Source organism: Oryzias latipes, chromosome 3 (assembly GCF_002234675.1).
Source record: "Oryzias latipes chromosome 3, ASM223467v1".
Taxonomy (NCBI): Eukaryota; Metazoa; Chordata; class Actinopteri; order Beloniformes; family Adrianichthyidae; genus Oryzias; species Oryzias latipes.
Window position 1 is genome coordinate 8,732,566 of NC_019861.2, and position 12,976 is coordinate 8,745,541.

The 12,976-nt window shown below is 38.8% G+C and overlaps 1 protein-coding gene across 3 annotated transcripts in view; it reads right to left on the bottom strand.

The window, feature by feature from the left end:
- Nucleotides 1-1,981: 1,981 nt before the first annotated feature.
- Nucleotides 1,982-12,976, bottom strand: part of LOC101161541 (potassium voltage-gated channel subfamily KQT member 1) — an 84,296-nt gene continuing 73,301 nt past the window's right edge. For 2 of the 3 annotated variants that reach the window (XM_023952475.1, XM_011487602.3), the window contains 4 exons: nt 11,887-11,981; nt 7,200-7,246; nt 7,070-7,131; nt 1,982-4,858 (listed from right to left, as the gene is read on the bottom strand). In XM_023952475.1, coding sequence (XP_023808243.1) covers nt 4,601-4,858; nt 7,070-7,131; nt 7,200-7,246; nt 11,887-11,981 — 462 coding nt within the window. In that variant the 3' untranslated portion in view covers nt 1,982-4,600. The remainder of the gene's footprint in view (nt 4,859-7,069; nt 7,132-7,199; nt 7,247-11,886; nt 11,982-12,976) is intronic. The other variant, XM_023952481.1, reaches the window with a different exon arrangement.

Here is a 12,976-nt window from a genome sequence, read left to right on the forward strand (position 1 = left end):
TAATGATCCAGCCCCAGCTCCAGACCCTTCTCTTCTTTTTTGTGTGCAGCCTGTGCATCAGTTACCACAGTAGGATAGTATGGATTTGGGCAGAGTTGGATTCAGTGTTGATGATAACTGCCAACATCCACTCATTTTTCTTCTCTTAGTTTCCCAAACTTTCTCCTGGGACTAGTTGTCCTCTGCCACAATTTATCATGGCTGAACCCACTTACTTCTTTCTGCCTTGGTTTGATGCATTGGCTGATGCTCTGGGTTCATATTTCGTCATGTTGCTGTCTTAAAAAAGCCATGATTGGGAGATTTTGTTTGCCCTCTAGAGACTAAATGGTATGTTCTGTTGTAGCACTTCATCTTTGTAGTTTCCAAAATGTTGTGTCTAATGTTATTTAACCTTTTGAGATTTACTATTGTTGGTTTTGCTGTTTTATGACTTTTTTTTTGGCGGCCGGGGATGGGGGGTGGGGTATAATCTTATGTCATTTTTGTTGTGTTTATGGACTGTAAATGTAAAAAAAACCACCATATTTTTAGACTAAATCTCAACCTAGACTGACTCAAGTTTATGCATAAAAAAAATCCACCAATTGTTTGAATCCTAGTCATTCCAAAAATTCCACATCATGATTCTTCCGATACTTTGAGATGAGATTTGAAATGGATTGTTTGACTTGGATAACAATATTTGGCCTAATTCAGTGAGAAAAAATTACTTTAAAGTAATTTTTTGTGTACTTCCTGTTTTGAAGAGACAAAGAACAACAATGGAGAGGAAAACTCTCCAAACCACAGGTGTCCAAACTTTTTGCAAAGATTTGAGGAAGTGAAAATGTTTTCTGCCTAACATTCTTTGAATGATTTTAATAAAATTTAATCCAAATGAACTATTTCATAAACATTTTAAATGTAATGGCATACGTTTCATGTATTCACACGGAAAACAAATACACCTGAATATGTTTTTGCCATAACTACTATCAATTTGTATGCATCGTTCATTAACTGTTAGGTTGTAAGTTAGCAGCTTACAGCCACTGTCACTTGGCATATTAGGCAGACACAGTTGTTTCATATTTCACTGAACACCAATTTCCAATTGTCATTGAAGTGGTGTCTCTCACTGTCAACTTTGCTTTTATTTACAGTTGACGTTTTAGAAATGAGCAACAAAGCGTCACGGAGTGTATCGCCACAGGCTTCCAACATATTTCATTCAATCAAGAAATTGTAGACACAATTTTTTAGAAAATGCTGAGGGCTGCATATTAGTGATTTTATGAACAGTGCTTGTGGGTTGGAGGAAATGTAAACATGGGCCTCATTTAGCCCTCTGACCGGACTTTGGACGTGCCTGCTCTAAATGGATGTCTGTTAAAGAACCTGCAGCCCAATCTATTTAGGGACTGAGAAGGCTGGAAAAAACGCCCCAGAAGTTTATGTTTTTAAGGTAGAATGGATTAAATCTATCCATGCAGCCATGGCTATATTAAATGTTCTACTATTGCGGTGGTTGATTTTTAAGAAACATCTGGTCTGTAGGTCTCATTTTTACAAAGGAAGATTCACAGTGACATCTTGAAATCTTCTGTCCGTTAAAGGCAGTGTGAGTCTCCCCCTCACCCACATCCTGGTCCTCACAAAGGCCAAACACCCTCAGCACACTTTGCTGTCCCATTGTTGCAGTTACCAAAGGCAGATGTTCACTTGATCCTTCTTGGACACTCCTGTTAAGGAATGTATGGACACCCCACTGGTGGTCAGCAGTGGAAAGGTCACCATCTGCCATGTAGAGGTCATTGATGTTAAAAACACGGCTTCAGCTCTTTTCATAAGCCACAGAACATATAAAATAGTCACTCCCTCCTTTAGGATTCCTAAAGTGAAAATTTATTCTGCAGCTAATGCCAACACTACCATGATCTTCAAATTTGATTCTTCAAATGCAAATTCATCCTTTAAAAAAACAGTTAGCAATTAACTCTTGATTTTAAGGCAGAACTTTAATCTTTCTTTGACTAAACTAACAGCAAAAGAAACAAAAACTTCAGATCATAAAAGGGATTATTTGACTTTCAAGTTAGAGGCTCCCTTAAAGGCACTAGAGAGTAATTAGCATAATCCTTTATTGCAATAGAGATATTCTTCTGAACAAAAAAAAAGTAAAATAAACAAAGACCACTGAAGGATTTTTACCCAAACATTAGTGGGTTTAGAAATAGTTGAATATAAGGCACTAGGTTCTACACATTAATACATACATTTATGTCAAATTGAAAATAGATGTTGAACAAAAACATGTATGACTGGATCCACGGAAATTGAAATATATATATAACCCCTGTGCTATCCTATGGGGTCCAGATGACCCGATCCTTACATTGACGTGTCATCTCTACCATGACAAAGGTGGATAAAGGTGAAGAGGATTTTATGTAATCCATGGACACCAGTGAAGATCACAAATCATTGACGAAAAAAGGTTCAGTGCACTGTTTTGTGGGGTCTAAATGACCCCACTCCCAATGTTAAAGTGCCTAGGATAGCACAAGTGATAAACAAAATCAAGGTGCAATAGGGACATGACATGACTGGAAATTGCCCCCAATGTAGATGTACCAACTTATAGCACTCCATATCATGACTTAGAATACAATCGTAGGCTATATTATTGGATATGTTTATTTATTTACATATATTTTTAACAGCTAAAACTTGATACCTATAACGATGCACATGCATTGGAATTTTTATTTAAAAAAAACTTTTTTTTTTTGCAATGCAATAGTCATTCATCTTTGTTCTGTAATGAACCTGTAGAACTTTGGTCAAGTTCTATAGAAACCGCCAAAACCTTAACATGAACTGCAGCTTGTTAGCTGACAATGATTGAAATGTCAACCTTTAAACTCTTCAAACTGTTGCTGAGCACCTTGGGAGTCAGAGAGTCTATAAGAAGACAGGAAAGTGCTTTCATGTAGGTGTTTAGTCTGCATTTAAATGATTGTATTTATGCTGAACCTGGTAAAGCTCATCACATCAAAGAATTGACATTAAGTCAATTTTTTGGATTATGATGCTATTCAAAAAAAAAAAAACTATTTTTATGAGTTATAGTGTCAATTATGATAAATGATTTGGCTTTTTTTCCTCACAAAAATATTTGTTAAATGTAAAAATAATGCAAAAATATTGACATGATTCTTCATGAAAAAAGCACCTTATTTACCTGCTGTCTCAAATTTGATCCACACATTCCAAGAACTAATTATCAACAAACGAAAGCATTCTTTCAACTCAGCAAGTGGTCATTTAAAAAAAATTAATAACCCTTGTTGAGTTATTGTCACCATAAAGTGCAGCTACATGTTCCCGCCACAAGTGTTACGGAGGCAGCCATTATGAAATGAGCAAAAAAATACCTTCTACTGTCCCCCAGTGGACTAATGATGAACTACAGGACGGAAAACCAAGGACCAAGGTACATACAGTGGCGTTTTTTACCCTTGTGCTATCTTATGACCCCACCCTTACATTGACGTGTTCTCCCTACCATAAAAAAGGTGGATAAAGGTGGAAAGATTGCATGTAATCCATGGACACCAGTGAAGATCACAAATCATTGAAGAAAAAAGGTTCCTGTTAAAGTGCCTAGGATAGCACAAGGGTTATGGAAAGTTTGGATCATTCTGATGGGATAGGGGCCTTAGAAATGAGTGTATAAAATATGGTACAAATGTTTATGTAGGGTTAACGATGCAAGACTGACAAGAGGGTTTGCTGTTAATGCTGAGTAGTGTAAAAATGATTAACATAAAAGTTCATCAAAATAACATTTTGTCATATTTATTTGGTTGGAAAGTTTCAAGAGGAGGCAAAAATTGCTTTCATTAGCTGTGATGAAGAAATCCTTTTCTTTGTAGAGAGAATAATCTTTGGCGGATAGAGGTCTGAGATGAAGGTTATCATTGAAAGCTCAATAAAACACCTTAAAAAAAACCTCTAAAAAGTCCTTGGGGAAAGGTGCAAAAATGATTGGAAATTGGTTTTACAAAAAGCAAAACCTCATCAAAGAGAAAGTTTGCTGTAAAACCTCACAGAAAACTGACAAGTTTTTGTCAAACGAATTTTCACAAGTTGGGATTCTTGTCAAAAGAGGGTGTTGGTGATTATTGAATGTGTAATCCCTATGCTTTTGGTTTCATGTTATTTTGAAACCATGAAAGGAAAAAAAAAAGTAATCTAGTTACTCTAGTTATAATCATGTTCAGCATTCTGCCTGTGGAAAACGTGAATGACCCCAACTCAAAGTTTTGCACCGGAGTTGTCAAAACTTTTGCATAGAAAAACAGCAGCACAGTGCAGTGTGTTTGGCATTTTCTTGAAATATTTTTGAGTATAAAACTCAATATACAATAAAAACCCATAATGAAAACAAATTCCACAGCATGTTTTGCTGCTCGTAGCCTTGCTGACCCAAATGCTCTGATCAGCGTACTCTACATTCAGCAAAGCTTTGGCAGCTCGGTATTAAAGAAGGTGGATAAATAGACACATTCCATGATATCAAACAGATACAAGAGAAAGTGCTTGTATTCAAGTCTCAGCAGCTCTCATCCTGACTGGCAGTCAAGCAGCAGGGAGGGTCCATCGCTGGGCCGGTTGTGTTTGAAAGCGGCGATGGGGAGGAAGACAGCTGCTCGTAGGTTGGTAGGCTTTCCTGATTGGGTAGAACGTTACCCGTCCGTTTAAGGCGGGGCCTCGACCTGCCCCTACTTTCCCCGCCGCCTGATTCCCTCTGGTCAAGCAGGAAGGTGAGGGACTCCATGATGAGGGTCAAAGTCTGGTCCATGTGAGAGATCTGAAGAAGGCAAAGCAGAAATCGGAGAGAAGGCTTTGAAGCCATGTTCCCTCAGCACGTGGGGTCAAAAGGAAAAATTCACGTAAACAAACACACGTGCACGTTTTGGGCTTCTGTGTTCAAAACTCTCTCGTTCATGTGAAGCTACTCAAGTTTTTACGACCCCTTTCAGGCTCTACGTAAAAAAACTTAAAAAGTTGAACCTTTACCAAGTGACCTCCTTTAATTCACGGATCAGTCAATCGTTGGAAAATTGATCATGGAGGAGAATTTAATATATATATTTATCAGAATAGAGATGTGAAAAAAAAGTCTGGAGCAAGATTCCTCAGATTTTGACGGCCACGACATTTCCCACCAAACCTCTTCAACTGTGGCGGCGGAGGTGCGCTAGTAACCAGTAGAAAAAGAAAATCTCTGAGTGTCCATTGTGAACACTATGGGCTCTACTTGTGTTCAACAATGCACGTTTAGCACCTTGAACACATCACATGGCCGGTGCATCCGTGGCTTTAGAGCTACACAATGTGACATGGTTGAGTTTGCTCACAAAATCTAAAGTCATTTATACCATGATCCACATAAATTCTTAATCCTGATTGGCTGCAGGGTGTCCAATAAAAACTGATAATAGACTAACTAAAAAATAAGTTCTGGTCACATAACCTAAATGATCTGTATTATTGCGCTGGCCTAAACGCCAGTTGGAACACCAGAGCCATGGAACATTGGTTGACACCCATTATTTCACAGTTTATCACAACAGCAGGATAATAGAAAAGATCTCTGTCCTTTAAATGACTCAATGATGGACATGCCAGGATCTCTATCAAATGTTGACATCAACGGAAATGTTGCCTTGAATTTTAAATAGTTCCTTGCCTGCCTCTTTTTCTTGCTTTTCTTAATGCTTGATACAGAGTGAATGCCTGTTTTTTAATAATTTGGTTAAGAATCAATGAAAGAAACTGTTTAAACACTCTTACTGCTTAGAGTGAATGGTAGATATTTCTTGCAATAAAAGTGATCTAGGAAGCTACTTGTAGACTTTATTTCTTTATAACAAATGTTTGCTTTACCATCTGGACAAAAAAAAGTGGTAAGCGGTGAACTTTCCCTCTGAAATGCTGCTTTGTATCGGTTAACACAATGTATAGTGTATATAAGTCACTTTCCTTCACTGCAGCAGTGCAAGGTCGGTGCAGGCTCGGCAGCCGTTACCATGACAACGCGTCACACGACAACGCATGGATTGCTCCATGTGAAAAGTCATTTGAACGAAAAAAATGACTAGATTAAAGTGCTAATAATTGATTTGATATTTATTTCTTTTATAAGTGAGCATGGGACAGGCAGCATAATGCCCTATGAGGTATTGATTCTAAACATTAATGGTCTTCACTGAAGCAACCATCCTGTGTCCTCCATTGAGGACACAGGATGTGTCCTCAATGGAGGACACAGGATGTGTCCTCTGGAATTATCCATTATTTACTTGTTCAAGAAGCAGCAACAGCCTTGTAAACTTTTTAATTTAAATTTTAAACAAATTTCTTTGTTATAATATACAGATCAAATATAGTGGTTACAGACGTATGTTTACAGGGACCAACCTCAATCTCTGGTAAAGCATAAATATAGTTTGTCATAAGGAAATGGCAAATGCTGCCTTTATGTATTGTTTTTTTTTTTTTATCCTCTCAAATTTCTTTAAATACCCTTTCCGCTAAAAATTGTGTTTTTGACATGTTATTGTAGCATTTTTCTCAAGATGGAGGATATTTAGTAAGACAAGTAAGCTTAACATTGCTTATCTGAGTTTTTGTCTTTAATCAAATCATTGTGAATTAGGAGCAGACAATTAAATTCAGATTAAAAAAGGGATTATTTGTATCATGGCAAATATGCTTGGTGAGACAAGTTCTTAGCAACAGAGAGGGGAAGGGGGGCGGGGTCGCTTAGCGTCCGACCCCACATTTCAGAGGTGGATTTCTAATAAACTCCTGCTGCTCTGCAGAAACTATTTTCTTAGATTTTGGCTAAAAACTGCAAATTAAAATGAAAAGAGCACTGGGAATGCTTTTTAAAATAGACCAAAAGATGATCAGAGTGGGTTTTTAAGAAAAACCTTTTACTTTCAGAATAAAAAAAAAATTCTATACATGACATGAATGAAAACTGAAGGAGAGTGAGCGTCACTTTCAGTCTCACCTTGTCCTCCATCCTGTTGAGTCTGGATCCAATAGAATTGTTGCCTTTGTCTCTCGCTCTGTCTTCATGGAAAGCACAGGCATTAGGTCTGCAGATCGTGTCACAGTGATGAAGTGGTGGGATTCATTACCTGTTCCTGTCTGAAACAGAGTCATCTTCCCTAAAGACTGGTCCAGCCTGAGAAAAACAATGATGAAGTCAGAAATGAATCCCTCTTTAATTACATCTAATGTTTTCAGTCCTCAGGAACCTTTGGTACCAGCTAGAGTTTCTAAAATAAATTACCATTATTGAATCTAATATCCTTCAAGGGTGCTGAAAACATGTAAATGCATGATAAATCCTGCATGGATTCAACACAAAATATGTAATAACCAAAGACTTTTGATATGTATAAATTAAGACCTCATTTTGTTTGAGAATATTTAGAGCTCTAGAGTGCGCAAATCTTCTTTCTTGTTGCAGGTTTGAGTAAAAAATTAAATCTGTTGCATGCTTGAAAACTCGCAATAATTTGAAACAGTCAAAAACAAAGAGAGGGGGAACAAAATCTCTTGGTAATGGGTTATACTTATATAGCGCTTTTCTACCTACAAGGCCCAAAGTGCTTTACATTCACACACTGTTGACAGCTCCGCTGCCGAACACTGGCGCCAACCTCCCACCAGAGGCAAGGTGGGGTTCGGTGTCTTGCCCAAGGACACATCGACTCATGAGCGTGCAAGGCGGGAATTGAACCTGGAATTTTACGATCATGGGTCGACCGCCCTACCCCTGCACCACGGCCGCCCCACAAAATCTCTTATGCAGATAAAAAAACAAACAAAAATATTTCGATATTTATTATTGAAACCAAAACAGGCATTTCCGGGGTTTTCAAAGGGGGATTTTGAGTTATGATATGGCCACAGGAGCTACGTCGTGGTGGCCATATTGAAGTACAGTTTGAAATTTGGCTATTTTCATATTTTAATACAATGTAAGAAAAGAAAACTTTTGTTTGAGTGATCTTCCCAAAATTTGACCCACTTACCACCAAGTGAAGTCAACAGCCATCATCAAAGTTGTATTTAATGGATAAGGTTTGGCATGGTTGACAAAAACCTCTGTTGCTAAGGAAATCCCAAAGTTAACTTTTACCAGTTCTTCTAAAAAATACATAAACCTGTCCGTCACCCCTAGGCAAACAAAAAACACAATGGTTGCTATGGAGCTAAAAGAAACAGGAAAGCTTTCATTTTGAAAAGCATTTTTTAAATAAACTTAATTAATGATAATAAACTTTATTTATAAAAAAGCGCTTCTCATACTTGTGCTTTACAGTTAAAAACAAAACCAGAAAAGAAAAATAATAAAAAATCTGTCACATGAAGCTCAGAGCAGCGAGGCAGAGGGGGAGAGTAAGGGGCCTGAAGTAGCATCTCAACCAGTGAATTGCAGGTAAAATGGGGGTATTGGGGGAGTGGCGAAGGCCAGTAGCACCACTCATGGCTTCAATTTCATTTAAAGGTACTTTGAACCTAGTACAATTTGTTTTCTTTGCATGGAAGACTTTAAATAGTCAAATGTGCATTTACATCTTTCAAAGTTGCAAAGTTTAAAAAGCCTATATCATGCAAAATCACGTATTTGAGCCTTTAAGTGTATTTATGATGTTCATCCTTCACAAAAAACTCTGAGCACCAGCCCCTCCCAGTCCATGAGAACGAGCGGGTTCTCACATTGTGACGTAGGAAAGTGAGGAACCGCCCCTTCCAGGAGGAGTCTGCCCTGCCAGCACCCCCCACCCCCACCCCCCCCCAGGCTAACACTCAATGCAATGAATATCACTACATGTTTTATTTGGGAACTATTTTGCGCAGCGCAATGTTACGTGTCTCTATAAACAAAGGCAGAGCCTCCTGCCCCGCGTTCTTCATGGGTGTCAGGTTTCATGGCCGGAAAGGTGACAGTGTCTGCAGTCTGTTTATTACTGGGCAATAATATATTCTGAGAAGATGTCTGTACCAGAGAGCACAGGTGAAGCCTTGCATGCAGCTCGAGAGCGGTCCGCTGCAGAACAATCAACAAGCACCCCCAACACACTTGTGTGGGCTCCTTCCTCCTACACAGGCAGCGCCCTAACACAAAAGGGCGCAAAAAGTGGGTGTGCAGCATATGCGTGGCATAGAGGCGCCGTCCAAAGGGGGCCCAAACCGAAGTGGTGAAAATTCTTTATAGTCCGTATTTTTTTATTTCACAGACGTTGATATAATCAGTAACCGAAGCACATCGTAACTGATCTGGTGCCCCCGCCACAGCCGCGCCTCCCCCCCTCGGGTCTTGTACAGAGAGCGCAATCCAACGTGCTGTAGTGCGCTGTCGTGGAGACGTGCGCGTCTGATTGTTTTCATTTGAATTGTGTGATCATCTGATGACAGCGTGCTTTGAACGGAGAGGCAAAAGAAAAAACAATCTGGGGCTCAAAACAGAAAACACAAGATTGACAAAGATGTGGTGAGGATGAAGAAAAGTTTCTTTAAATGGTTGAGAGACAGCAGATATGTTAGCAGTGTTAAAAACAGGCTTGAAAACATTCAGGTTAAAGCTACTGTAGTAAAATGGTCACAAATGCTTTGCAGCTGTACTGAGCAGGATTTACAGCATCAATAATCATAAAGAAAAAATAAAGGATCTTTTTGTGCTGATTTTGTTTCAGACAGACATAATTTCTTTAACTAGATGTACCAAAACACTGAAAACGTTTTTATCCTATGACTGTTACAGCACTACATGATGATAAAAGCTGCTCCTATGGGCAGGAGTAGGGAGAAATATGTGTGATGGTGGGTTAGATGTGGTTTTTGTTTCTTTTATATTGATAAAATAGTCATTTTGAGGGACTGTTTGGTTTACAGCCTTTTGCTTTTAATATCACTTTGGGTGAACCACATTTTGGATTTTAGGTGAACATTTAGAGATGTTTGACAACATTACAGAAATATATTTTATTCTATTACACCACTAACTGATTTCCAACACATATATAATTTTAAACTAAAAACGTTTCTATTTTTATATATAGTTTAGTCACTGTATTCTTTTAAAATTTTTCTAACATAAAGTTTACATCATATAGCTGTGAGGATGGAGAGAAAGACGAGAGTAGAGAAAAAGAATCAGGACAGATGGAGGAAAGAAACAGGCTGGTCTTATGGTGGACGTTCAGGGCAAAGCCAGTTCATACCAAGTCAGTCATTTTCAAATAGATATTCTTAATTTAAAAAAAAACATGCATTAGCAAAATTTATCTTAAACATAAAATTACCGTCGCTTGGCGGTATGGTTTAGTGGAGAAGAACACAGGCAAGAGGTGAAGGAGACAGACATGAGGCTGGTGATGCATCTGATACCAAAGAGAGCAAAGATGACTTCAGGTAGGAATAATTCAACTATTAAAGTCAGAAAAACCTAGATGCTCATTCTGGTTTAAACCATTTTGAAAAAACAAGTGCAAACATATATGACAAGTCAGTCCCAACAGAGAAGAATGAGGAGAGAGGTTTTAGATGATGATGATAGAAAGAAAGAGAGATGATCAGCTGATGAACAGAGAGGTACAGAGGAGAAGGCTGGGGCCAGGCATTACTCAGAAGATCCTTCTGAATGGCCTTCACCACACAAATTTGGGGAATCATTGAGGCAATATACGGTTGAAAATGGCTCACAAACATGTTCTGCTTCGTCATATCCAATCAGATAAGTAATGAGATTTATACATTTAAACAATAAAAGTGTTGTGTGGGTGTTTAGATAGCCTTAGGAGGGGTGGATGGGATGTTTTATTATGTGCATTCATGTCTGTGTGTTAGTGTGTGTGGGGGGGTTATGTGGCCGCATACCCCTGTGAAATTAGGTATTACACATACACATAGTCATTCTACAACACCTATGTAGTTAGTTCATTAGTTAGATAGGTAGTAGTAAGTTGTTACTGTTCTTTGTTAATAAAGAATACTGCATTGTAATTGTATTCATTTGCGACGCGGCCACCGGGGGATTTTGTCCCACAATATCAGCTCTAGTACACACGTTTGTTTTTGTTGGTGAAACACAGACACGCTGCTGAGGCCGACTCCAAGATGACGGAGATATGAGCGGCACCCACAAGGAGAGAAAGGAGATGGCTCAGAGATCGTGGAGTCTTACTTCTGGGTAGGAAAAAAAAACCCTCACGACAATAGCTAATATTTGTGTGCCAAATACATATAAATAGATATTGTTTACTATAAAAGACTTAAGAATAGCATGGTATAGGCCCTTTAAAGTCCAGCGCTGATCATCTTTTTCAAAGCTTTCCCTGGGGTCATTTAACTATGATTATGCAGTTTTTATCCAAAATCAAAAAACCTGTGTCGTTTCCTAGGACAAACTGTAGTTTGTGGAGAGCCGCAGTAAAAAGTCTTCCCTAAAATGTTTGTTGGGACTGGTGACACGCAGCAACCCCGCCCCCTCTTCCCCTCCTTTTTGCTTGTGGCATATTTTCCACATCACAAAGAAGCTCTTTTTCAACCACATTTATTAGGTTTGCTTCTGATTTACAACAATTTGGACAAAAAATACAAAAAAAAGGCAATTTAAGATTAATTTTCTTAATACACGTTCTACGTTAGCAGAAAAAATGAACGTTAGAAACACCAAAAACACAGTTTTCATCTTCACCTTCTGATCCTTTTTGTTGTTTTGTTGAGCCAGCTTCCGTAAAACCAAACTTTCTGTATTACCACCATAATATACTCGGGGGGGATGTCATTTAAAGGAATAAGAAAAAAAAGCACCTTCTCTGAAGCTCCTTGATCCTCACCATGAGGTTGACGTGACCTTGAGAGTATTGTTCGATCACGTCCCGCACATCATATGGCTTTCGGGCTTGCTGCAGGAGAAAGAAAAATCACAAGGTCAAATTAATATTGCATCCCATTATAGTGCTCTTGTTAAACACAAGAGCTTTCATCCAGTTTCTCTTGGCAGTCTTTATTTTTGTTCTGATGCTCCATCAAGACATTGCAGAGGTGCCGTTTCCCTTTCTGCATCTGTGTGCTTACAGAGGTGAGGTTTCCAGCCAAACACTAACTCGTTACTCTTCAATGTTGAACATTTCCGTCACGTAGCACAACTGTTACACATCTGATAAAACAACCACGTTGAGGATGTTTAATTCAGCCGCTCCAACGCTACCTTTGCACCGCTGATGCTACAAATGTTCGGCTTGCTTTCAGCCTGACAGTTTGGACACTTTGGTAACAATCCACCATCACCCACGCTGCTGTAGCACATCAATGTTTTAAGCTGCAGATTGTCTCTGCAGGGCTCTCAGTCTCAACTTCCCTCCTGCTCTTTCAGTGGCTTATGTTATACAATTTCAAAGTCTGCCGTATATTCGGCCCAGGATTTGTCATAAATGGCTGCCATAAGGTTTTTATGTCAAACATGCTTAAGCTTTTGCCAGTTTAAATAGAGGAATTTAATGTTGATCCAAGCCTAGGAGTGTTTTAACTCTAAGATACATTGACTCTTGGGACCAGGGATGCTAAAAGCACTGCAGCTTATTTCATCTCATAATTCTGTTTTATCAGTCTAAGCAACACTCAAAGTGTCAGCACCCACTTTTTCTCTACAGCCCTTTTCCTTACTAGATCATTTCCAATCTTTTAAGTATTAAAAAAACGCATTTTTCTAGTTTAGAGTTTGTAATTGTGAAATTTTCTGCCTTAAATGATAAAAAAACCCAAAAAACTGACACGCTCTGCTCGTTTTGTTCTTGGTTTCCTCTTCCTAAGCTTGTGCAGGCTTGTGTGGCTTTTCCTTGTTGCCCCGCCCACTCACCTGTGCTTCCTGCTGGAGGTGTTCACAGCTGCACCCTGTTAT